Source organism: Macaca fascicularis, chromosome 18, assembly GCF_037993035.2.
Source record: "Macaca fascicularis isolate 582-1 chromosome 18, T2T-MFA8v1.1".
Classification (NCBI taxonomy): Eukaryota; Metazoa; Chordata; class Mammalia; order Primates; family Cercopithecidae; genus Macaca; species Macaca fascicularis.
This window is the reverse complement of record NC_088392.1, coordinates 41,040,295-41,066,432: the sequence shown is the minus strand read 5'-3', so window position 1 is coordinate 41,066,432 and position 26,138 is coordinate 41,040,295. Positions and strand designations below refer to the sequence as shown.

General features: G+C 49.9%; 1 protein-coding gene across 28 annotated transcripts in view; it reads left to right on the top strand.

The window, feature by feature from the left end:
• Positions 1-26,138, top strand: part of CTIF (cap binding complex dependent translation initiation factor) — a 339,224-nt gene that overhangs the window by 174,810 nt on the left and 138,276 nt on the right. For all 28 annotated transcript variants that reach the window (XM_074022308.1, XM_065533854.2, XM_074022313.1 and 25 more), the window contains one exon: positions 10,247-10,323. In XM_074022308.1, coding sequence (XP_073878409.1) covers positions 10,247-10,323 — 77 coding nt within the window. The remainder of the gene's footprint in view (positions 1-10,246; positions 10,324-26,138) is intronic.

Genomic DNA, 26,138 nt, shown 5'->3' with positions numbered 1-26,138 from the left:
TGTCCCGTGTCAATGAGCAGCATGAACACCGTGGGCGCAAGTGGCCTGTGTTCAAATCTTTCCTGGGTTCATGACCTGGAGAAGGCCCGTAGCCTTTTGGTCTCATTTGGTCTTCAACACAGAGAGTCACAGTCATCCTCCAGTGCCTCCGTCCCCCAACCACACACGGAGACACGGCCTCCCTTCACTGCACTGCGCTGGCTGCACAATGGAAGCCTGACAATGGTAGTTGAAGAAGTGGCATTTTACTAATTGTTTCCTGTACATTTTACTCTATAAAATATAGAAACAATCCTCTAACACTTTCCTGTTGGTCCCTAGTCCCTGTTCTTTGCATCAGTGTCCTCACCTATTTTATCTGTTTATTCAGAAATTAATAAGTAAATGTCATTTGTATTTGAGATTGCCTGGTGGATTCCTCCTGACGTGGCTACCCATGGAGGGCAATAAGGGAGGCGTCATGTCTGCTTTCCATGACTTCCTGGGTATAATAAGATCAGCACCACTGACACCTAAAGTTGTATCATGTTGAATTATTTAGGACTTTCTTGGTTGCAAGTAACAGAAACCCAACTCAAAGTATTTTAAATGTAAAAAGAATTTATTGGCTCATGAAATCAAAGAAAGACTTAATAGTGTGGCAAAGGAGGTAGGAAGATCAAATATTTTCATCCTCATTTTACACAAGAGAGAGGAGAGGGCAGAATTACATATTAAAAGAATGGTCCATGGTGATCCAGGCTTAGCGACAGCCAGGACCTGGGTCACCCAAAGAGTGTGTGCAGTTTCTTATTCAGGACTCTTTAGACTGTTACAGTAAGAAACCCCATTGGAAAGAAAAGTGGGAGAGGGGTGGTTATTGCCTTGGAGCATCCAAAGAAGTCTTGCCCATTCCAGCGACCCAGCCTCTGGAACCGCAGTGCTGTGCAGATGAAACCCACCTGGATATAGGGTGCATGTCATGGGCTCTCACCCACAAGGCTTCTCTGGGCAAAATATTCACATGCACTTTTAAGGGGGTCATGGAATCCACTGAAACCTGTCTGGGGTTCCTAAGTGAAGCCCTTCGTCTAGAAAAATGTCTAGCTTATTGTGCAGCTAGCCTCTGGGATAGTATTGAGAGCAGAGCTTTTCAGAATGGGTAGAGTTTTAGGTTCACGCGCCAGGGCACCGATGTGTGGCAGATGGAGGCTGGGTGTGGGGTGCCAGGGCTCAGCGGCAGCTTCCAGAAATTCCATGTTTACTTTTCTTATCCATGATTTTATATTAGAACTTCGGCTAAGGTATTGTTTTTGAAAGGATCTCTGCTGATTAAAAAAATAATAAATTAAAAGAAAAGTTAGAAAACCACAAATGTAAGCATGGGTGAGCCTGCCCACCCCCCACTTTCCTTTCTGAAACAGGTCAACTTCTCTGAATAGCTGTGCAACCTAGAGATTCCAGGAATTTTAGAAACATTACCTATTTACTTCTGCCTGGACGTGACCCACACATCCTGCGCACGTGGAGAGAGACCTTGGTAGGATAACTTCTTAGGAAAATAATAAAAAAAAAAACATGAAAAACCATGACCCGCAGCAGGAGGAAGCCTCTGCTGTTAAGACAAGCTTATTGTCAGAGGAGCTGTGCTTGGGATTTTTCTGGTCCTTTATAACCAAGTGCTGTGGTTCCTTTGTACTGTTCACCCCTTGGGACGTCTCCCCAGGCTGGGGCTAGAGATGGTGGGAGTCTGCAAAGTCCTGAGCTGGCAGGGTCTGGACTTGGCCTGAGGATCTGCCCTACCTCCATGGGGCTAATGCTCTCTGGGTGTGCCCAGGGAGTGACAAAAACCTGGTGTAATCAATATAGAAGCTTGTGAAGAAGAGGAGGGAGACCATAGTTTCCAAGAAGCCAGGGCAGAGTGGATATCCAGGCACTGTAGGGGCAGACAGGTGATCAGCTGGGAGGGAGCAGGGTTGGACCTGCAGGGTCTGCCTGGTGAGGAGCCTGGTGTGGCCACCTCCTGCCTGGGACCTCCCACCCTTTCCCTGGCCTGGGCTAGGATCCCCACCACTGTACAGCCTCAACGCTTCCTTGCAAAGGCAAGCGTTTAGTGTGGTTGTTTTTAACAAAGCAGGAGGAAGACTTTCTTGTGTCTGTATAATGCTTTCTTCCTTTTCAAAAAGCTGCCGTATGGGAGAGAGAAAGATAATAGACCTAGAGATAGTTAGGCTTGGATGATTTCTATCAGACCTAGATTCGTGGTCAGGGGTCAGAGGTCAAAGATCATGAGACTGTCAGGAAGATTTTTCGTGATGGTTAAGTGGGCATTGGATTTTATGAAAGTGTAGGCCATGGAACTGAGCTCTGCGGGGCACTTCAAAACCTCATTGGGGCAGGGACAGCAGCCAGGGGACCCCCTCCACCACCACCACCACCACCACCACCACTCCCCAGCCTGTAGAGTGAAGGGCAGGGTGGGCTTGATGGCCAGGGATACCCCTTTCTGGAGAGGAGAAGGGAGGCCAGCAGGCAAGCTTGCCAAAAGGGCTGTGGCCAGGGTCATCTCTGGGGTTACAGCAAGGACATGCCAGGCAGACACGGGAGGCTGTCTGAACCAGTGCCTGCCAGATACCAGCTCTCCCACCTCTGGGCCTGGGGGGAAGCGTAGTGGTCACTGGGAGGGACTGCCTGTCTCTGAGTACAGAAATGAGGCTGGACAGGGAGGGACTTACTCTTGTCCCCTCCCCCTCGCTTCTAGAGGCCTGGGGGCGTGGCTGAGCACCACTGGGTCTATGGTGGCGGGGAGAGAGCTCTCTGATGCTCCCAGGGGGTTGGCCTCCCATCTCTGCCCTGGTACTGTAGGCCATGTGACGTCGCCATTGGGACCACGTGCCTCCGGGATGGAAGACACAGGCTTCCTGCTAACTGGTTGGGCCCCTGTGGGCAACTTCTTTGACCTCACTAAACTTTCTCTTCCTGTTCCATAAAAATGGGCTGGAAATACAGGGGAATTACCTGGTGAGCTTTCAACATATGCAAATTCAAATCTCAAATTCAAATTCAAATTTTGGCAAAGGAAATAGACTCGGAAAAATATCCCTTCCCAGCCTGGGTGATTTTGCCCACCGCTCCGCCTGGGTTAGTTTCCCGGGGCTGCCATAACGAAGGACCACAAACTGGGTGGCTTAGAATGGAAACTTTTGCCTCACTGTTCTGGAAGCAGAATTCCAACATCAAGGTGTCAGCAGGGCCACACCCACCCTAAGATGCTACGGAAGGACCATTGCTCCCTTCCAACTTCTAGTGGCCCCTCAGCTTCTTGCAGTGTCTCCCCACTCCTCACACGGCCTTGTTTTTACAAGTACATCAGTCATATTGGACCGGGGCCCCACACATGCATACTCCAGTGTGTCCTCATCCTAACTTAATTACATCTGCAGTAGCCCTCTTTCCCAATCAGGCCACTCAGAGGAACCAGGGGTTAAGACTTCAGCATAAGAATTTGGAGGTCACACTTCAACCTATGACATCACCCAGAGGACCCTTGGCTGGGGAAGGAGGAAGCATGGGAGACAGGCACAGGCCCCTCAGGGTGGGCACATCTCGGCCCCGTATGAGAACTGGCTAGAGATAACAACTTTTACACCAGAGGCCCCTGAGTGCATGCCAGCCACCTCGCCTGGCAGGCAGTGGTGGAGACAAGAGCCTTTTCCAGCCTCTGAAGGAATCGGGCTGTGCTGGACAACTGGTAACTCCACTGTGGTCTCCAGGGAAGCACGGGTAATGGGGATGTCCACGGGCACAGCCCGACCGATTGCTGACGGCAACAGCAGTGCATCATCTCACAGTCTAGAGGCGTTGGCCGGGCCACGCGCCTTCTTCTGAGGCTGTAGGGGAGGAGCCTTCGGCCCTTCTTCCCTGCTGCCCATGGCTGCCAGCAGTGCTTGGCGCTCCTGGGCTTGTGTCTGCCTCACTCCAAACACTGCCTCCATCTTCACATGGCCTTCTTCCCTCTGTGTCTCCTCATCTCCCTGTGTTCAAATTTCCTTCTTCCTATAAGGACACCCATCATTGGACTTAGGGCCGCACTAAATCCCATAGGACTTACTTCATCATAACTTGATTTATATCTGCAAAGATCCTATTTTCAAAAAAGTCACATTTACAGGTACGCGGGATTAGGACTCCAACCAGTCTTTTTGGGGAACACAATTCTGCCTCCTGCGGAGGGTGAGGAGGACTTTACAGATGGGGTCACGCCAGGCACTGTGGTCAGGAGCACCAGCAATGGCCCTCAGAACGCCGGGGCTTCACCTCTGCCCAGAGCCCAGCCCATCTCCCGGCACTCAGCTCATGACGCTGCTGCCATTGGCCTGCCAGGTTGAGGTTGTGACGTGCCCTCTTCTCCTCTCTTGTGCCCCCGTTGAATGCCTTAGGGCTCCACTCAACTATCACCCACTTGGCAGAGCCTTCCCTGACCCTTCTCCCAAGAAGTCCTCGGTCCTTCCTCTGGGCTGCCAGAGGTGCCCGTTCAACTTCAACTATCGCACATGGCACATTATCAGCTTCCTCGTTTGTGTTCCCTTGAGCTCCCCTAGGCCTGGGACAGGTTCTTATTCTCATGTTATTCTCCATCCGATGTACTGCTGCATGGCGGGCTTTCTGCATCTGTCGAGTGAGAGAGAGCCAAGGGTGGATGGATGTCAAGTGTTGCCTGAACAAAGAGGTCTTCCCTGACCCCTCCACCCCTGCCTCTCTCATCCCCTTGCCCTGTTGTGTTTTGCTCCATAGCAAAACATAGTTCTTTATCATATGATATACTTTGTTGCCTCTCTCCTTTCATTAGAAAGTGTGCTCTGTAAGAACAAGCATATTGCCTTTCTATTTCAGTATTGTATCCATAGTGCCTGAAACAACAATATTTATGAGATTGCAGGTGCATGGAGGGATGGGGGGATGGAGGCATGGACGGGTGGGTGGCTGGGAGCCTGTTGTCTAGGGAAGGCGTATCCTCCTAGCACAGTGCCAGCTGGTCACAGAGCCGCCCGGCACACATGCTTTCTGCTCACTGTTTGTTTTGCCCTCCCTCCCCATCCCCTCACCCCCAGATTCAAGAATTATTATGTTTTTATGGCTGTCATCACATGGCAAGGCCCTTGCACTCCCAGCTAGGATTAATAACTGTCTGAGGCTCATGTTCTGGGGCCAGAGCTCTGCTGGGCCTGCACTTAATCCCTCGGAAATACCCACCACACTGGGTTGTGAGATACCAGCCTCAGCCTGCCCTGGAATGGGCTGATTTTACATAACATGTTTTTGCAACCAGCAATAACATGCCACCCCTCAGTGTCATGTCTTCCACAAGCACTGACCTCAGGACAGGAGTGTGTGTGCGCGTGTGTGTTCCACGTGTACTCTGCCGGCACTGCGTGTGGAAGGAGTATTAGCTTCCCTCCCTCCCTGGAGAGGCTTGGTTTATATAATCTACTTGTCTCTCAGGCCCATTTAGTTACCGGAAGTGGTCAGATGTTAGACAGATGGGGAACTGCAGCCAGGTCTCAGAGCTCAGGGGAGAATGGTTATCATGCAGAGAGGTTGGGGAAAAGCAGGCAGGGCCTGGTAGTTCCTGTGTGCCACAGAGGCACATCCGACTCAGGTAGACCAGACACACAAAAAGCCAACTGGGAACCCCAAGGGTTTGATCTCTCGTGTGGGGAGTGCAGGGGGTGGAGGGGATACTCATACCATATGGACTGATGTCTACATGGGGCCCTTTCAAAACACATAGTAGAAGGATTTGTTGAGCAAAGAATTAAAGCAAAGACCACTGTATGTGCTTTTAAAGGATACATTTCCCATTTACCACTCAAGGGATCTGTCCTTTCTAAAAAGCAAGGAGGGGGTCTTTGGTCTAAAGTCAGAATATTATCTCCCCTGACCAGGCCACCAGAAGCAACAACTTATACTTTTTCCAGATTTCAGGAACATATTGGACTGGACCTTCCTGTCATTGGGTGCCACTTGTCTTGGACATGCCACCTTTTCCAGCCCTATCTTAACAGATAATGTTTTAGGGCAGCTGTTTCCTTGAGATTAAATGGTGGGGGCCACTTTTCATTTGGATTGATCTTCTCTTCTTCTCCTCTTCCTTCTTTTCCTTTTCCTCCTCTTCTTCTTTCCCTTCTCCTCCTCTTCCTTCTCCTTTCTTTCTTCTTCCTCCTCCTTCTCCTCTTCCTCATTCTCCTTTTTTTCTTCCCCTGAATACATGCCATTCCCTCTACCTGGAATATACTGCCCCCAGATATTTTTCACCTTTTTAATTGAGATATAATTTACATACCATGATCCTCACCCTTTCACAGTATACAACTTTAGTGGTTTTTAGTGTATTCACGAGGTTGGGCAACCATCACTACTATCTAATTCTGGAACATTGTTATCACCCCAAAAGAAACGCAGCATCCGTTAGCAGTCGTTCTTCATTCTCCCTCTTGCCAGTCCCTGGCAACCACTAATCTACTTTCCATCTCTGCAGATATGCCTGTTCTGGACGTTTCTTAAAAACTGAAATCATATACTCTGTGGTCCTTTGTAACTAGCTTCTTTCCCTGAACTGATGTTTTCAAGGTTCATTCATGTTGTAGTGTGGCTCAGAACCTCCTTCCCCTTTACGGCCATATAATATTCCAAGGAATAGATGTACCACAGTTTATTTATCCAGTCATCAGTGGACAGGCACTAGGTTGTTGCCATGTTTTCACTCTTATGAACAGTGCTGCCAAGACCACTCACATGTTACCTTACCTCTCACCAATGACTTTAAAGAAGCTCTGCCAACCTGCGTGATCTGCACATCTGGTGACAGGTGTATGGCTTAGTACAGACTTTCTCCTTTCTTCTGCTGGCCTCACACTTGCCCCCTGTTAACACCTAAGTGTTCTTGTTTTGGAAGGAGTGTAGGCAGTACCCTGAGTTGTATGTGTCTCTTGGTACCAGATACCATCTTGAGTTTGAAAAGCAAGGTGGCTGATTTTGAGGGTTTCTCAGTGGAGCTTGTGTCAACACAGTGCCCCCCATTGCATGCAGGAGGAGGTTCCCAGTGCCAGAAGTTCTACGTAAAAGGCCCCAGGGAAGGCAGCAAGGTTCGTTCATTTATTCACCTAGATGCCACATTGAGGCTGAGGCTCCACGTGGCCTTATAGGTAGGACCAGCCCTCTATAGCCCTGGCCTGGATTGTTCCTGGAGAGGGAGGACTTCAGAGGGTGCAAGGACTTTGTTCTGTCACCTCTGTCACTTTGTTCCACTGATTTTTTGCCTCACTGTAGTCTGCCAGCCTCAGGCCAAAAAGAGTGTAAAATAGAGCATCCCTCAGCACACCACCCTGGACCACCAGGCACTGTGCAGATTCTCTCTTCCTTCCATGGCCTGAGCTTCCCATGCCCTCCCTCCCTGCAAATCACCTCCTGTTGGACTCTTTTCCAAGGCTGGGGGCTCCATGACGGCAGGTGCCTGTGCTGCCTTGTTTGTCCTGGCACACTCAGCCCTGAGCAGAGTGTCAGGATCACAGGAAAGATAACGATGATGATGATGATGACAATGATGATGATGATGATGGCATCGATGACAGTGATAATGACAATGAGGCTTACTATGTATCAGGCATTATCCTATGTTCTTGACATGTTTCTGAACTCATTTAATCCTCACAAGGATTCTAGCAGCCTGATGCTATTATCTCCATTTTACAGATATGGAAACTGAGGCACATAGAGGTTAGGTCATCTACTCAAAGTCACACAGCCATCAAGAGGAAAAGCCAGGATCTGACATTCATAGTCTAACTCTAGAGCACAGGCGTCTAACCACTGTCATAGTTTATACACATATACTACACATATGGTTTATACACATATACTACATGTATGTGAGTTGTTCTGGGATGGATGGATGGATGGGTAAACACAGGGGACGTATCAGTGGCTTCATGAGAAGGCCTGAGTGGCCTGGTGTGCCCCACTGAGTCACACTGAGTCTTAGGACAGGGTTAGCTACCCATGGCTGCTGCCTGTGTGCAGGTAAGGAGGCCAGGAAGTGGATTAGAGCCCAGGGTTGGAGGCCCAGACCGAGGAGGCTGGCACCCCCTAGACTTGTGTTACACCAGGGGCTATGGCCAGTTCCCTCTGCCCGGCCTCAGAGCGGAGATCCTAGTCCCCACTGCCGGAGTGGGGAGCCTCGGCTTCCTGTCCATTGTCTCCTTGGGGCACACCCAGCATGTTCCTGAAGTGACCTGGAGAGGCAGGGAGGGAGGGAAGGAGGGAAGGGGGCCAGCCCAGAGCCTAGTCAGGGTGGGAGAGGGGAAACGAGAGGGGAAGACTTGGTGTTTTTCCTTATTTGTGTTTTGTATTAAAGAAAACAAATAATATCCTTTGAGAAAACCATTAAACAAAGCACATCCTAAGGCCCCAGAGGCCCATTGTGGCTGCCTGGAGCCCGGAATTCATTCATGCTTTCTTGGCTAGATTGTTGGAGGCAAGAGAGACAGGGGTGAGAGGAAAGGATTGTTATTAAAATATATTTTGAAATGTGTCGCTCCCTCCCTGCACTCAATCCAGTCCAGGTCAAGTGGCCATAACTCCAAGGTCCCTGTGTCCTCCTGAGTCTGTTGTTCTCCCTTTACCTCTCTGGGAAGCTCCCCAAAACTGGCCAGTCCCAGCACAGCCAGGGCGGTCAGTTTCAACCACGAGCTTGGGGGCTGAGCCCTGTGAAGGCAAAACAGTGAGACCCTCCTTTATGGAGCCTGAATCCAGAGGGCTGCATGTGCCCCACCACAGGGTGCAACCCACAGGACTGCAATCTCTAACTCGCTGTGTGGCCACTCTGGGCCTCGGGCTCCCTGCCTGTAAGGTGGGGAGTGGGCACAAATGGACCCCCTCTGACCGCTGTCCAGCAGCCTGGACCCTGTGGCTTCCCCTCATCCAGCGCATGCACAGGTCCCTGCAGGTGGGTAGGGCTCACCCTCAGGCTGCGGACTCTACATCCAGGCTTGTACCCAGGTGTCCCAGGTCCAAGCCAGTCCACTCTCTCCCACTTGACTCCAAGTCTAGGTACCCCCTACTCCACCCCAGGCTGCTCATAATGGAATGGTAGTGCATGGTGGTGTTCTCTGCCATGTCCACACCAGAGCACACTTTTCTGTTGGAGGAGGAATGGGAAAAGGTGGGAAGAGCAGAGCTGGCCATCAACCCAGGTTGTGCAAATAGCTCTGCCTGTGATTCTACATTTGCGGGATCGGCCCTGGGTTGCAAGTCGAGGGCCTCTCTCCAACCTTGATGTAGATATATAAATAGTTGCTGTCGTGGTGACAATACACAAAAGACTGTCCTTAGAATTTCCCCCAGTTCCTCCTTTAAAGTTGAAAAAGAAGCCTGGGCAACAAAGTGAGACCCCATCTCTACAAAAAATCAAAAAATGAGCCACGTGTGGTGATGCATGCCTATGATACTGGCTACATGGGAGGCTGAGGCAGGAGAATTGCTTGAGCTCAGGAGCTCAAGTCTGCAGTGTTTGCACCACAGCGCTCCAGCCTGGGTGACACAGCAAGACCCTGTCTCTAATAATAATAATAATAATAATAATAATGTAATAATGTTGAAAAAGTAATTTAGCTATTTCCATGTTTTCCTAAATACTCCCTAGACAATATAGGGAAAGAAGATCTTGGGTAAAAATTTCACTGGGGGTGCCTCAACTAGGTTTAGGAGACAAATTTCCTCTTCACAGGGCTTAGGGTTTTCAGGTTTTACCTCCTTGGTCCTCTAGCAGCCCAGAGAAGAAGGTTAACGTTCCCATTTTGTTATGGAACTTGTGCTTAGAGAAGTAACTTGCCCTGGGATGCACAGCCAGTGAGCTGCAGAACCTGGCCCCAGCTCTGCTGTTCGTTCTCTGCAAAACCTTGAACCAGCTTGTTCATCTTTCCAGATTTGAATGTCTCATCTGTAATTCAAGGACTTGGACATATTGGATTCTAAGGTCCTCATTGTCCCTACTGTTCTTTGATTCTATAATTCCAGCATCATTGCCTGGTAGGAAGTTCATTGACTACTGTTTTTCCTTTTTCAGTCTGGATTTGGTAGTCAGAATCTAGTCTCTCCAAACTCTTGATGTCTTTCTGTCTTAGATGCTGGTGTACTTAGTGCAGTCCCAGAGGTGCTTTGCTCTCTTTCAGGAGTTACTAATGATCCCCTTCCTCCCCACATGACACAGGGCTACCACCCGATGCCCCATGAAGTGGAGATCGCACACACCAAGAAGCTGTTCCGCAGGAGGAGAAATGATCGAAGGTAGGAGAGACTTCGTCATGAGCTTTGGGTTTTCCTTTCCTGCTTCTGCCATCTGTAGCAACATCAGCTTTGGCCTGCATTTTGCTTTTCCCAGTCACCAGCTGGTCCTGATGAGACGGGGTTGGTGGCATTGTGGGTTGGTTACTGGTTGGGGATTCCCCCATGGGCAGAGTGGCAGCTCCACTTCTCTCATTGGCCTAGGGGTTGGCTCCCTTCAGGCGTTTGACCGAGAGCCCACCATCACCACTGCCTCTTCCTGGGGGTCAGGCAGTGCCCAGACTTTGCAGTTCAGGAGGAAAAATGCTCTTTCCACTGACCTCAAAGCAACAGTAGTGGTCCTCAAAAAATAGGACTAGCTGGCTGTGTGTTTTGAGACATGGCCTCCAGGAGGCTCCTGGAGCTCACAAGTACGAGTATCTGTTTTCCTCCTCCCTGGTCACTGGGAGTTGTCCCTCATGTGTGCTGGCTCTGCTGTCACAGGCAACACAGAGATCAGCAATGGCACGTGCTACTGCTCCCAAATTCCTGGGGGAACGCACTTAAACTAAGGCAGAAACTGGGATCTCCTGTGGAGCTCAGAGTCCTGGGTAACAATGGGGCCAGGAAAGGGGCAATGAGGTAGCCCTGGATAGGAACATGCAGCTGAAATTGAGCATCCTGAGAATGTGTGCCTTTATTTTCAAAAAGGCTTTCTTATAAGGGGAGAGCTTCAAGATATATTTTAAGTGAAAAAATTCAGGTGCAGAGCAATGTTTCTTATGTGTGGCCATTTATGCAAAAGGGGGAGTTAGAGTATATTTTTTGCTTGAACATGCATAAATTATTTCTGGATGGAAATACCAAAAAAAGAATGAACAAAAAGGCTTATGCCTGAGGAATTAAAATGAGGTGTTCCTCTACAGGGAATGTATTCTTAGATAAAGATGACAGCTTTTGGTTCTACCTTTAATGAACAGAGAATGTTCTCCAAGGGCCAAGAAACAGCCGGTGGACATGCCTTGCTCAGAACCCTAGGATTGCCTGTACTCAGGCTGGCTGGCTACCTCCTTAGGCTGAGACCGGGGTCTCTGATCCTTCCCTACACATGCACGCCCTGAGTAGGGATTATTAGGTGGTGACTGCAACTCTCGGAGTGGATGTAGGCCTGGGTACCTAGACTGCCTTGTCATCCACTGATGGGTTAAGTGGATCTGAACACATTCACAGAGGATGGCAAAAGTATAAGTATCTTGGGAAGAAGGCAGGGTCCTGGCTTAGAAATCAGAACCACCAGACACTTTCTGTAGAAGCACCAGGCATCAAAAAGGAACACTGAACAGGGAGAGGTGGACCCAGTCCTGTTCCTGCCTTGACCAGAGTACAGTTTATTGCATCGTATGTGCTGCCTTTTTGCCGTGCAGCATCACGGAGGCAAATTCCTGGTTTCTGGGTTCCTGGTAGAGGGAAGAAGGAGGCAGCACCCCTCAAGAAGGAATAGGGTTCACAGGGGCCTTGGAGATGTCGGGGAGAGCAAAGGCTTTATGTCCTCTGCCCCTGACTCTGTAGCCTCTGATGGCAGGGAAGACCCAGAGTGTGTGTCTGGGAGGTGTGGAGAGTCCCCGAGCTTCCTGATGAGAAGTCACCCTCTGCCCCACCTCTCCACACCCAGGCAATGGCAGGCTGCCGCCCGGCATCCAAGTCAGCCTGCATGTCCATTTCTGGGCCAGGTCACCTCCCTCAGCAGGAAGACCCGGGACAGTGGCAGGCCTCCGGAAAGCAGCAGCGTGACCCAGGGATGTAGGAAGAGGAGCGTGGCATGCAACGGCTGGGAAGCCGAGCTTCCGCTGAGCCGCGCTCACATTCACCAATGCCCGGGTTAGGTCAGCACACCTCCCAAAGGATGTAGACAGGCCAGGGTCCAAAGTGAGGCAATAAAGATGATTAAAGGGGTGGAAAGTATGTCCTGTGAGGAGTGCTGGAGGGCCGGGGCCAGGGAAGAGGAGGCCGGAGGGAAGGAACATCGTGCCGTGAAACTCATGAAAGATTTATATGCAGACATGAGAGGCTGCTGCCTCCATGTCCACAGGGACCCAGACTAGAGGAAGTCAGCTTGGATGGAAGAACAGAGTTTTCAGTTGGACCAAAGACAGACTGATGGAGCAAACATCTTGACCGTTTGGGGCAAGACTATGCAAGTCAGAGCAGCAGCCATGCCTGAACACGGAGCATGTGCTGGCCGGGGCGCCCCACTCAAGTTCCCCTTCTGGATGCAGTAGAATCCATTACTCACTCACAGCCTGGAGCTGTCCTGGAGTCCCCAGGTGATGGGGACTTTCAGAAGAGCAGGCAGCCATATAATTTAAGGATCTGTTTGTCTACAAGCAGGGATCTCCTGAGTCCATTTTGGGAAATCATGGGATTCTGACATTCAAAGAGCAGCTGCAGAATATTATCAGGGTGACCCCTAACCTTCCCAGCTAATGACCCATAGTAGTAGCCTTGCTAAGTGTCAAACCTACATATTTGACCTTGGAAGTCCATACTTGTGTGCAGCAGGTTCACCTTCCTAATATTCTGGGCTTAAACCACACTGGGAGGGGCTTGCATTTCCTGGGTGTGCATGGCAGCAAAGGGAGAAGTGACTAGAATCAGATTTGGTGGCCAAAGGGCACAGCCAGCATCTGTGCCATGCCTCTGATCTCCCCCCGACACATGAAAGAAAGGGACCAGCTATATCCCCCTGGTGGCTCGGTGGCTCTCCTTGGAATGGAGAGGAGTCTGTGGCTTTCTATCTTCCTGCAAAGTGGCTGGAGTTGGTGTCCGACAGCTGCAAACTCCAGGCAGCCTGGGCATGTTGCTGAAGCTAGGAGTGTGCAATTTCCCACAGCCTGGAGCAGGATTTTCAGACTGGGACCTAGAATCCTAGTCTTCATCGAAGTCTGTGTCCTTTCCCAGTTCCAGCTGCACTCTCAGGGGTGTTATGTGCCTTGCTGTTTTTATTTTCCACTTGTTTGAGTCTGAGGCTGTTAGCAAGCTGAATAATATAGCAGTTTAGGGACATGCCCTGGAATTAGGAGCTGGATGGAAATCCCACCTCCTCTACTCACTCACGCTATGATCTTGCCAATTATGTCACTTCTTGAAAGCTCTGTCCCTTCTTCTATGAAATGGGTTCACTAGTCAGGGAGCTGAAAGGACCTAATTCTTATAAAGCACCTAGAAACACGGTCTTAGTGCTGGCCCACTCTACAGGTCAGAGGGGGTCCTAGGTGCTCAGGAAGGCTTTCAAGGTAAGTGTGGAGCACAGGTGTCTGCAGTGAGTGGGGAACTTTTGTCCTGTGATCATGGCAGCAAACCCAGAAAGCTTTGCCCTGCATTCCCTCCAGGGGCAGGCCGCCAGGATCAGTTGTTCCTTCCCCTGGATCCACTTTTAAAGCCCTACCCACACTGTCAGAGGGGGCAGAGCCTGGGCTGGCAGGGAGAGGGGCCCCTTCAGAGTGGCCGCCTGCGGACTCTGCTTCTGATGCCATGGACTGCGTCTAGCGAGTTGTGCATGTCTTTTTTCCATTTTGCAAAAAAAAAAAAAAAAAAAAAAATTAAGCTCATGGACAGTTCAAAGGTTTCCTCCTTAAGAATGTTCTTGACATTTGAACAACTAGTAACCACTTGTTTGTTTTTGGAAGCTAAGAAAAGACATTTGCTGATTTCAGACAAAATTATGCATTTTGTGACACAAATGTGCTAAATGAGTGTTCCATGCGTTCCTCAAAGAGCAGCATGCCTTCCGATGCTCTGGCCCCACACAAGTTGGAGGCCTGTTGCTTGGAACGGGGGCTGCTAAGGTTCGTCTCCCTCCCCTCAAAGCTTTCTGCCCAGAGCACACAGACCAGAAGAGCAAACTCCCTAGAGGGCCAGAGACCTGGTGCACTGCCCGAGTTGACCCTGAGTGAGGTCCCTCACCGCTGGGGAGGATATTTTCTCTCCCCCACCACACCCTGGCTGCATTTAAGAGATGAACACATTAAGGCAATGAACGGATGTTGTAGCCTGAGCTCCCTGGGAAGCAGGCTCTGGGACAGTGATTATCAGCAGCTGCTTTTAAAGGAATGCCCTTGGTATCAATACTGGTAGAAGATCCAAAGAAGAAGCGGTATCGGCAGAGAGAAGTTGGGCTGCAGTGCAGTCTTAGAGAGTTCTGAGCCTGTAGGGAAGGTTTTGAAGTTGGGGTGAGTCTTTAAGAGCTGTCCCAAGATGGGGTAAGGGGGCAGGCCTTGGTACCCCCATGTCTGTTGGTCATCAGACGGGGACTGCCCGAGGAAGGGAGCGTGACCTTGGGTAGGGCTGCGCTCTTTGCCCAGAGCAGTTGCCGTAGGGGCTGGCAGCTGAGGGCTGTCTGCACAGCACTTCTAGCAGCCGGGTGGCAGTGCCCCACTCCTGAAGGGGATCTGGGCAGCGTATCGCATCAGACACCTCAGTGAAGCACTGTTCAGTTCTCCTACTGGGATTGGTTGGGCTGTACCCTGTGCCATATGCTGTGCTCCCGAGAACACTGGAAGTACAGGGTGTAGCCCCTGTTCTCCAGGGCCTGAGCTGTAGCTTGCACAATGGAGCCTTGACTCCAGAAGCAACCAGAATGCTGTGCATGACTGTCAGGCATCCATGTGTTAACAGGGAGGAGGCTTAGAGAAAGCAGCCATTCTGGGAGATGCTCCAGAATGCTTCATGGAGGAGGTGGGGCTTGAACTACTAGTGAGACTTCCAGGAGGATTTAGGAGATGCGAGGGTGCTGGGATGAGAGGAGCGGCACTTGCTGCCTCTGTCCTGCGATTGACCGTGGCTCTGGCTTGGTGTCCTCTAAATGCTCCTCTGCAGCTAAGCAGGCTCTGGAGCCAGGGATTCCCCCATCCCCAGAAGTCGCCCCCACATGGCTCCCTAGAAACAGAGCCAGGTGGGTGGTGCTTACAGCGGCCACCACCCCCAACTGAACTACATAGAAGGGAAAAGCCCTTCGGAGCCTGCAGGCTTCAGATGATCCCCCCCGACTGTCAGCAATGTCAGTAGACCCTGCAGGCTCCAAAGCCCGGCCTCTTAACCATCAGCGGAGGTGGCTAATGAAGGCATTAGTGGTCCATCGCACCGTGCCTGTGCGGCCAGGGAGACAAGAGAGCCATTCTACAAATTAATTTGTTTCATTAAGTGAGGTCTCAGAACGGTTAATTTACTCCATGTGCAAAGCAGATTGAAAGGAAGAAGAAAAGAACACCTTAGCCAGCCCAGTTAGTGTCAGATGGCTCTGCAGGACGAGAGGCAGGGGAGCGAGTCATCCACCTGGCATGCCGAGTGGACCACATGCTGGATGTCGCAGGGTGGTCGCAGCCTACAGCAGCGCTTGCTGCCTCTGTCCTGCAATTGACTGTGACTGTGGCTTGGTGTCCTCTAAATGTAGAACCAATTAAGAATTTGGGAGCCAGGCATGGTGGCTCGTGCCTGTAATCCCAGCACTTTGGGAGGCCGAGGCAGGCAGATCACCTGAGGTCAGGAGTTCGAGACCAGCCTGATCAACATGAAGAAACCCCATCTCTACTAAAAATACAAAATTAGCCGAGTGTGGTGGCGCATGCCTGTAATCCCAGCTACTCGGGAGGCTGAGGCAGGAGAAATCACTTGAACCTGGGAGGCGGAGGTTGCGGTGAGCTGAGATCACACCATTGCACTCCAGCCTGGGCAACAAGAATGAAACTCTGTCTGGAAAAAAACAAAACAAAACAAAAAAAACCAATAAAAAGAATTTTGTCCCTCCCTTTCTTCCTCTGCCAATGTGAACCCAGACCCTAAGTGTCAGTCATCAGATTGGATTTTGCAAGCTCTCTGTAACATCATCTAAGTCACTGATAAAAACAAGCAGGACATTTGGAACTAGTGATGATGGGCATGGAACTTTGTGAATAAACTAAAAAGCACTCAATTATATACTTTAAAGGAGTGAATTTTGTAGTGTATGAATTATATCTCAATTTAAAAAAAATTTAAAGAATAAGGCAGGTCCCAGGATGAAGTGATGCAACAAGCCCCTTGAAACACCCCTTCAAACTTTTTCTTTTTTTCTAGCAACAGGGTCTTGCTCTGTCACCCAGGCTGGAGTACAGTAGTGCAATAATATCTCCTTACAGCCTTGAACTCCTGGCCTCAAGCACTCCTCCTGCCTCAGCCTCCTGAGTAGCTCTAGGGACTATAGGCACCCGCCACCACACCTGGCTAATTTTATTTTTATTGATTGATTGATTGGTAGCGATGGAGTCTTGCTACGTTGCCCAGACTGGTCTCAAACTCCTGGCCTCAAGAGATCCTCTCACCTCAACCTCCCAAGTAGCTGTGATTATAGACACAAGCCACCATACCCAGCTACCTCTTCAACCTTGATGTTTTCAGGGTTCCCTAAATGTGTCAGGCTAGTAACTGTTTCAAAAAAGGACATAGGTTTGGTCTGGCCATGACTTGGTCTGTGTGTACCTGTGCTAGCTATTCGTGGTCACCTTTTTTCTTCCAAACCATCTGTTTGGGAATCTCTCTTGGAGAAATGATATCTATATTTTTCCAATTTTTGAAAATTAGACTGTATATACCTAGCTACAGTCTCTAACACTTTTGTTGCATTAGTCAGAGTTTTCCAGAGAAACAGAACTGATAGGATATATTGAGAGGAAGACAGAGATTTATCATGGGAATTGGCTCATGAGATTATGGAGACCAAGAAGTCCCACAGTCTGCCATCTGCTGCAAGCTAGAGAACGGGGAAAGCCAGTGGTGTAATCAACCCAAGTCCAAAGGCCGAGAAGCAGGAGCATGTGGTATGAGGTTCACAGTGTGACCGTAAGCATGCCGTGTGTTACAGCATGGGAAATCCAAGGGCAGGAGAAGATGGATGTCGCCACTCAAGAAGAGGGAGTGAAGTCACCCCTCCTCTGCCTTTTGTTCTGTTTGGGCCCTTGGTGGATTGGATGGTGCCCATCCACACTGGGAGAGCGATCTTTACTGAGTCTGCTGACTCAAAACATCCTCACAGACACACCTAGAATTAATGTCTTACCAGCTAACTGGGCACCCCCTAGCCCAGTCAGGTTGGCATGAAATTAACCCTTATATCTGTTCTCCAGGATTCCTCAGACATGGTAAGGGGCCATTTATGACCTCATGTAAAGATTTCTTTTACTCCAATCAATATCAATATCGCCCGATTCCCCGGGCATGAAGGTGAGCACTCAGAGCACCCATTGCTCTCCGTGATCTCTTCCAGGCCCTCAGCATCTGACAGATGCAGCAACTGCAGTTGCCTTTTCTGGGCTGGTACCTGTTCTCTTGCGGAAGGCAAACTTGTAGTTGGAGAGGTCTACTTTCTTTTTGCCACCTCTTAATTCTATGCTGTCTGCCCCATCAGTGGCCTCACGTGTCCCTCTGCCTTCTCACTCTCAATACGAAAATATGCTTCTAGAATTGTCTTTAATATTTTTAAGCCCCACTCCTTGACACTGCTGTGGCTTCTCTATCCTAGGCTTTGATGCTTGTCCGTGACTACAGGAGGCCCCACATTCATTTTCACATGTGGGCTTATAGGCAAGGGCTTTGGGGATACCAAGTGCCTCCCAACACCCCTCTCTTTAAGTCACAGCTGCTATCTGGAACTTGCTGCTCCTTTTAGCACCTCAGAACACTCTACCAGTCATAGAGTCCCTCATCCTACAGAAATGACCAGGTCCCACAGATCTTGCCCACCAGGAACTGATGAGAAATTAACCTAGTCGGAGTCCTGTATCTATCCATCAGCTCATTCACATGAGTTGTTAAGTTAGCTCTTTTGGAAATGCAGTCCATCCTTATTACTCATTGATTCATATTTGCACATTCGCCTACTTGTAGAACTTATTTCTAACACCACACTCAATACTCATGGTGTTTTTGCAGTCATTCATTGACACACACACACAGCAGTGAAAAATTTGAGTTGCTTGACCTGCAAGATCCTAGTCGAGGCCAAAGTAACACTCTGCCTCCTTGTTTCAGCTCTCATACTATAAGCAAGCACCCTTCTCGTGGTTCTGTTTACTGCCATGTTTTTCACATTTTTGTGCTTTTCCTTGGTGAATTTGCTATTTTAAATGGCTCCTAAACATAGTACTGAAGTGCCGTCTACTGTTCTTAAGTGCAAGGAGGCTGTAATGTGCCTTCCAGAGAAAATGTGTGTGTTAGATAAGCATCACTCAGGCATAAGTTATAGTGCTGTTGGCCATGAGTTCAATGTTAATAAATCAACAATATGTATTAAATAAGGTGTCTTTAAACAAAAACACACACAAAACGAGGTTATGTATTGATCCAGTGGTGAAAATGTTGTGACCAGAGGCTTGCAGGAACCTAACCCCGCATTTCCCCTAGGAGTAATAGTTCAGTGTTCACTAATTCAGTATTTGCAGCAACTTTATGGAATGCAACTACCATAAATAATGAGAAGCAACTGTATTTGTTCTTTAAAACAGAGCAGAGAGATGCTGAAGATAAAGAAGTATGTTCTAAGCAACAGGATCTTAGGTCTGAGTGATTTATCTTGTTCGTGTGTGGTGGTAGCATTGCTAGGGAATGAGATGGGGGCAGGGGGGACACTTCTTCCAGTGGTCATTGTCCTGCATGGTTTGACTGAGCCGATCACTGCTTCATTTGCACCATCCTGGGAGGCCACTGTCGCTGAGGCCCTCGCAGACAGCTCAGCCCTGCAGTGACTGTCATTGCCATCCTGTCATCCGGAGCCCAGGGACTGCGAGACAGATCTATGCTCACTTTGCCCACGGTTTGTCTTTCCATCCCAGCAAGGAAATTGCCCTCATTAAGTCCCTGCTAAAGATAGATAAGAAAATGGGACAGGCAAACCCCCACCTGGCAGGCAGCCCTGTCAGATTCTAAGCAAAATGAGTCAGATAAGAATTATTTTTAGGATCCTTCTCCTCCTCCCTCACGCCCACCCCCAAGCAGGCTCTCTCTTGAAAAGAAGAGCAGCTCATTTCTTCAAGCCAGATGTCCAGGTCCATGTTTGATTGAAATGGAGCCCCTGATACATCCCAGAGAAAACCCCACGCTTTGTACAAATCATGATGGTCCCAATAATCCTTTGCACAATGCAGCTGCCTCAGGCCACACTCCTAGGCAGAACAAGCTGCAGAGAGTGGCCCTGTCGAGGCTGGCCCACAACTCACCCATGAGGGATATACCTTCCCCCGATCCCCACCCTCAGGACTTCCTCCCAGCATCACACTTCATGGGATTATAAGGCTCTGGGGGCCCTCTCCCACTGGGACCCACATCCACATGGGGGCCAAATGGGTAAGAAAAGAGGTGGCCCGCAACTCATTTTGGCAGAGCCCTGGAACCCCCTGTGCCCACCAGGCAGCAGGCATCTCCTAGTTCTGTGCCCACAGTTGGAGAGCAGAGTACTACTCTTTCTCGATCACGATAATCCCCTTTTCCCCAGCAATTAGAATCCTTCAGACCCCTTAAGCCCTAAATAGCAAAGAAGGGAGACCCAATGACAAGAAAGGTGACTGAAGAGGATGAGGGGCACATGTCTAGTTGCCTGGAGGGCAGGAGGGCTGCTCCCTGAGAAACTGGCCCTGGAGAGATAAATGCCATTTCTCCAAGGTCTGCGTCTAGGATGGGACGTAGAATGGACGCCTTGGGAACCAGCCACCCAAGCTGGTTTCATTACTCCTCCTCAGAGGTCTAATCTCTTCTTCTGAAATGCTAGGCATTTGAGGATTGACTCACAAACACTAACGCCCAACCCTTCATTCCCCTCTGGAGCCCCAAGCAACCTGGCCTCTGGCACCAAGCCAGCCCAGCCAGCCCTGGGGACAGTGTGTCTGGTGGGCAGCCCAGGCCCGGGGCGAGGCTCACGGGTTTCAAGACCAGCTCATCTCTCACCAGCCAGGGGATCTTGGGCCCTGGACAAACCATTCTTCTTATGTCCCCAAGGACACCGTTGTGCAGCCTACAGGGATGCCATTAGATGCCATGTGATGGGAGATACCAGGGAATTCCTGACCCTGTGTCTGGCTCTGAGTCTAACCTCAGAGAACATGCATCCCCTCTCTGTCCTGACACTCACTCCTGTGCGGGAAGGAAAGAACACTGGACCAAAAGTCATGCAATCTGGATTTTCATCCTTGTGGTGTGGTCCAGAGCAATTCTCTTACACTTTGAGGGCCCACAGTTTCTCACCCATAAAATGGGGCTCTGATTTCAGCTCTACAATGTATTAGAGAGAGTGCAAGGGTGAAGATGAAAAGGGACACTTCTCAGGGATATTCCATTCCTTAACCATGGAATGGGAAAGACAGTTCTGAAAGACATGTTGGAGGCTGGCCAGGGCTTTCAGTGCAAATAACCAGTGTCCCGTGTATCTTCAGCTCAGCCCATGTGCCCTGTCCAGAAGGTTTTAGAAAGGCAGCCATGCCTGCTGCCCCTGTGTATGTTTTTACTTCTCCAGATCTGGCACCCGGTCGTACTAGGCTGAGCCTCATACTCCTGGCCCTGTGCCTTTTTTTTTCTTTTTTTTTTTTTTTTTTTTTTTCGTGAGACAGGATCTCACTCTTGTCCAGGCTAGAGTGCAGTGGCACAATTATAGCTCACGACAGCCTTGACCTGCTGGACTCAAGTGATCCTCCCACCTCAGCCTCCCAAGTAGCTGGGACCACAGACACATGCCGCCACACTTGGCTAAAGTTTTTATTTTTTGTTTTATAGAAAACAGGGTTTTGCCATGTTGCCTAAGCTGGTCTTGAACCCCTGGCCTCAAGCAATCCTCTCACCTCAGCCTCCCACAGTGCTAGGATTAAGGGCACGAGCCACTGCACACAGCCTGTCTGTCCTCTTGAGATCGTATGCTGCCCAGGACCACAAGACTCACAGGTGTAAGTACCCAGCCGTGCCTATCGGCACTCATAGGTGTAACACCCCGTACCCATCGGAACCCACAGGTGTGAGCACACGGCCATACCCATCAGCGCTCATAGGTGTAAGCACTTGGCTGTATTCATTGGTGTAGCAGGCTGTGCATCCCACTGGGTCTGAGGGTCTTTTTTGCTAGACTCCCAGGCAAGCCTGGCCCACCCTCTGCCAAGCCTGGATGTCACTCAGCAATTCACAAGCACTTCCAGAGCACTCACTGTGTTCAGGGCACCCTTCATTAGCTCATATAGTCTTCCCAATGACCTTAGGAAGGAGGCGCTATTTTTATTTCCAATTTACAGATGAGGAAAGTCACTTGTCCAGAAAAGTGAAGCGACACAAGCAGCCTGGCTTCTAGGTCTGTGCTGCTAACAACTCGCTGCTCTGGGACCCCGTCCTTCCCCATCTACAGACTCAGCTTCCCTCTGCTAGGCCCCTCCCTAGCTGCCTCCTACATACTCCCCCTGTTAACCACCTGATCAACTCACATGCACGGGAAGCTGAAGACAGCATGGTCCTCTGTGGGGTGAGGCGACTGTCATTGTCAAATGGACTAGGTGCGGGCTGCTGCCTAATTCAAAGGGATGAATGATGAATGAATGAATGCTTGATGAGATTTCAGATGAGACCCTCAGACAGGGCCTCCCAACCTCCCGCCTTCTCCCCGCCTGCACTAGGTCAGTCCTGCCCGTGGATTACTTTCCTTGTCTGGATGATTCATGAATAGACACATTTAGGAAGCCCACAAAACCAACCAGTATTTCCCACATTGTGGGGACCCCACTCGATGAGCACCCAGAGGGAAGGTTCCGTGAGTTCCGGAGTGGTGGGCAGCTCGGCGGGTGGGGAGGCAGCCTGGCCAGGGGAGAGCTTCCTCCAGCTGTTGGCTACCCCCACTCCCAAGAGGACAAACCCAGAGCATGAGGGTGCCTTCCACTCCTCAAGGCTCCCCAGGAGAGATGGGGACATAGGTTTTAAAAATACCAAGGAGCCTTCTTCCTGGGTCAGCATTTACCCTGAACTCCAAGAGTTATTTCTGAGTCTTCCCAGTAATTTAATTTTAGCCATTTATTCCAATGCGTGTGTTTTGGGGAAGCCAAGGTGGCCTCTATTACAGTTTGCAATATTTTGGGAGGCCTTGGTTTCCAGAAGTGATGCAGGGACTCAATTAGGCAAGACACCAGCAAACAGAAATAAAATAGCTCAAGAAGATAGGCCCTCAGGTTCCCAGAGGTGATGCCTGTACTTAGCACCCACGGGAGAAATTAAGATGAAGGTGTCCCCTGGGTGCCTGGTGTCGTCATCTCTGCAGCAGCAGCGTATGCCACCTTCTCCATGTCTCTAAGCACCTGCAGAGATTTCAATGCCCTTCAAATTGTGGGCTGCATGAAGTTGCCCATCCTTTCCAAGTAGGCCTGGACAGACGAACAGCCTGGGCACCAGGATTTAGGTCCCCCTTGTAGGTGGACACAGACTCACCAACAACTTGTGGGATGGCATTATCAAACAGCTTCTAACCTTCCAAATAGGCCTTTGGAATCCTCAACCAGTTCACGCTCCCTGACCCCCTGTTCCCTGTAGACACGGCCTGCTCCACCTGCCCTCAGCTCTGTCCCCACCTCCCCCACCACCCGCTGTCTTCACTCGCTGTGCGCTCCAGACCCCACTCTTCTCACTGTTCCTTGAACAGGCCTGTCTCTGTCCTGCCCCCAACACTGACCAGCCCCTGGACCTCAGTCCCTCTCCCTTGCCTCTTGCTCCTGCTGGCCTCCTCTGATTCTGCAGGTTCTGCCCCGACTCCGCCCCATTCTTCCATCCCTTACTATTCAAGGTCTCATTCATCCTCCCTTGATCCTCTTCTCTGACCTTCTCTACAGCTGCTGGGTGGGGTCCAGCCTGGCACAGACTGAGAGCTTTCCCTGCTGTATGTGAGCTCCTGGGCTCACCTGAAGCAGGTGCGGCCACTGAGGGACTTAGGGAAGGGCAGAGGGCCTGAGAGCATCCAGCACACACATTCATTCATGTCTGGAGGGCAAGTCCTGGGATCCTGAGTCACCTCTCCAGGTGGATAGAGGAGCCCAAACAGAAGCCACACCAGGGCCCTCATTCCAGCCTAATGTGTAGGTGGTCCTTTGCGTGTGCTGAGTTGCCTAGACTTGGACCCCATATTATCTGCATTGACACCCGCCCGTGGGATTACGACTGCCCTTGAGTTCGTTTTGAACTCTGTCTTTCAGCTTCAAGGGGAGGATTTGGTGGACAAAAGATCTAATTTCAGGCTTGTTGCTTGTCAGGACTGACGTTGAACTCAAGAAAAGACATGTGTGAACTTGAAACAAAGATGAGAAATGTTTTTAGAAAGAGAAAATACGATCTGGGGTGGTGTGCATGCTTGATCGGGTGGCCTGTGTGGCCGCAGCAAACACGTGTTCCAGATTGGCTCTGCATGTCAGGGAGCAGATGGCTTGGCCTGGTCACCCTGGGCGGGAAGACTGGGCCTTTGAGCTGTGAGCTGCAGCCATGGTGCAAAGAGGCTGGGCGGAGGCTGGAGTGAGACGCTTACAGGGCAGGATTCTGACTGTGCCCTGATATTCAGGAGGGTGGGCAGCGCTCAGTCAGGGGTAGGGTAGGAACGGTGATCATCAGGGCCTCTTTAGGCAGAGCACACAAAGGCCAGTTTCTCCCAAGGCTCCACCATCCCAATTCTTGTCCCACTGCCCTTCCTAGGATGGCAGGGGAACCTCGGCGCCCTTTTCAGGAGAAAGCCCCGGTGTATTTTGACTGTGCTTCCTTACTCTACAAGCAGTCAAGGACAGCCACCTTCTGCCTTCCCACTCACCCTCTTAGGATGAGAATGAGGAGGAGCTCCCACCTCCCTCTACTCTCATGCAGCCCCTTTTGACCCCAGATTACTGCTCCTGCATCCCATTTTGTGAACTGGGGTGTCAGTGGTTGATCTGACCTTAATGGGTAACCCAGGGCAGGCTACTTTGCATTTTTACTTTGAGCCTTCAGTGATTACCCAGAGTTAAGAGAATGATCTAGTTTCTGGCACACTGAGAAGCTCCCATGAGTGGGAGGTAGGTGAGGGTGGGTATATGTTATGTTATTTCAAGGCAGATTTTTTTTTGTTCCGAGGAGCCTAAAACCATCCCATTTGAGGCAAACCCACATTTTGCCTCTGACTTTGTTGCCTGGAGGTCATATCACAGGAGCCACACCAGGGCCCTCATTCTAGCCTAATGTGTAGGTGGTCCTTTGAGTGTGCTGAGTTGCCTAGACATGGTTCGAATCTTGTTACTAGATATGTAGCCTCAAGACATACCTTCACCTCTTTGAGGCGTGTTGCTCAACTATAAAATACGACATCCACCTTGTAAGAGTGTTCTGCAGTTCCAATGAGGTGACGCTCAGGAAGGAGGTAAAACGCCAAGGGCAACACAAACCTGAGGACTTACTGCCTGTATTTGTGTTTGAATGACACATGTTCAGTTTATGTTTATAGTTGTGGATATGTACGTGTGTGTGTGATTGCTTTAGGGACTCTGCCAATCATCATTTCCAATGATAATTTGCTGGAAATGGAGCTTGGCTTGAACATTTGTATTGGTTATCTTTTGCTGTGTAACAAATTTCCCCAAAACGTAGAGCTTAAAACAACAAATATTTATTATGTCACCCAGTTTCCAGGGGTCAGGAATCCCGGAGCAGTGTAACAGGGTGGTTCTGTTCTAGCTCAAAGTCACCCGTGAGAGTGTACCCTCCTTCACAAGGTAGTTGGCAGTTCTCAGTTTCCTAGTAGCTGTTGGTCACAAGGTGGACCTCTTCATAGGACTGTTCATGACATAGCAGCTGACTTGTCCCAAAGTGTGATCCAAGAGAGACAGACAGGAAGACAAGCAGACAGACAGACACCAAGATTGAAGCTGCAGTATGCTCTGTAACCTAATCTTGGAAGTGACATGCCAATATTCTGTTGGTCACACAGACTAACCTTAGTACAGTGTGGGAGGGGACTTCACAGGGATGTAAATTCCATAAAGTAGGGATCACTGGGGACAATCTTAGAGGCTGACTACCACAACCCACCCTCTCATTACCAGTGACTCACATGCAAAATACTCTCACCCCTCCCAATGTCTCATTTGATTATAGCATCAGTTCCAAGTCCAAAGTCTCATCATCTAGATCATGTTCAGATGCAGATGAGGCGCTTTGGGAGTATCTCCTTCAGTACAGCACCTCAAGTACAGTTTACTGTTGATCTGTAGGCCTGAGATTTAAGGAGGCAAGTTAGCTGCGCGCGCACGCACACACACACACACACACGTAGCCAACAACTGTAGGACAGCCATAGGGTAATAGCCTTAGATATACTTATTTAAGAAGTGGGGAAACAAGAAGCACATAGACATTGTTGGTCCACAGCAGTTCTGAAATCCAGCCAGGCAGATATTGGAAGTTTCTTGATTAGAACTCAGTTCTGTTCCTGCCCAGGAATTATTCTACAAGGCTGTCTCCACCCTCTGCGTTAAGGGTCTTTCATGAGGTTGCAGCAAGTCATGGACCCAGTGAATACTCTGGGCTCTTGGTTCTGCCTCTGAGTCATCCTTCCTTTTCTATGAAAGGTAGCTTGTCTTTGCAGCTGATTTGTTGCTCAGATAACTTCCTGCTGGTAGAATTTGGGAGGTCCGAGAGCTTCTTTATATTTTGTACGTCTCTCTCCCTTCCAGCCCAAGTTGTTGGTGTTTCCACTGAAATAATCCTTTCAAAAACTTTACGGGTCTTCTGTGATCCTATTGAGTCTATTCCACCAAATAAAAGCCCACCCACACATCTCTTCA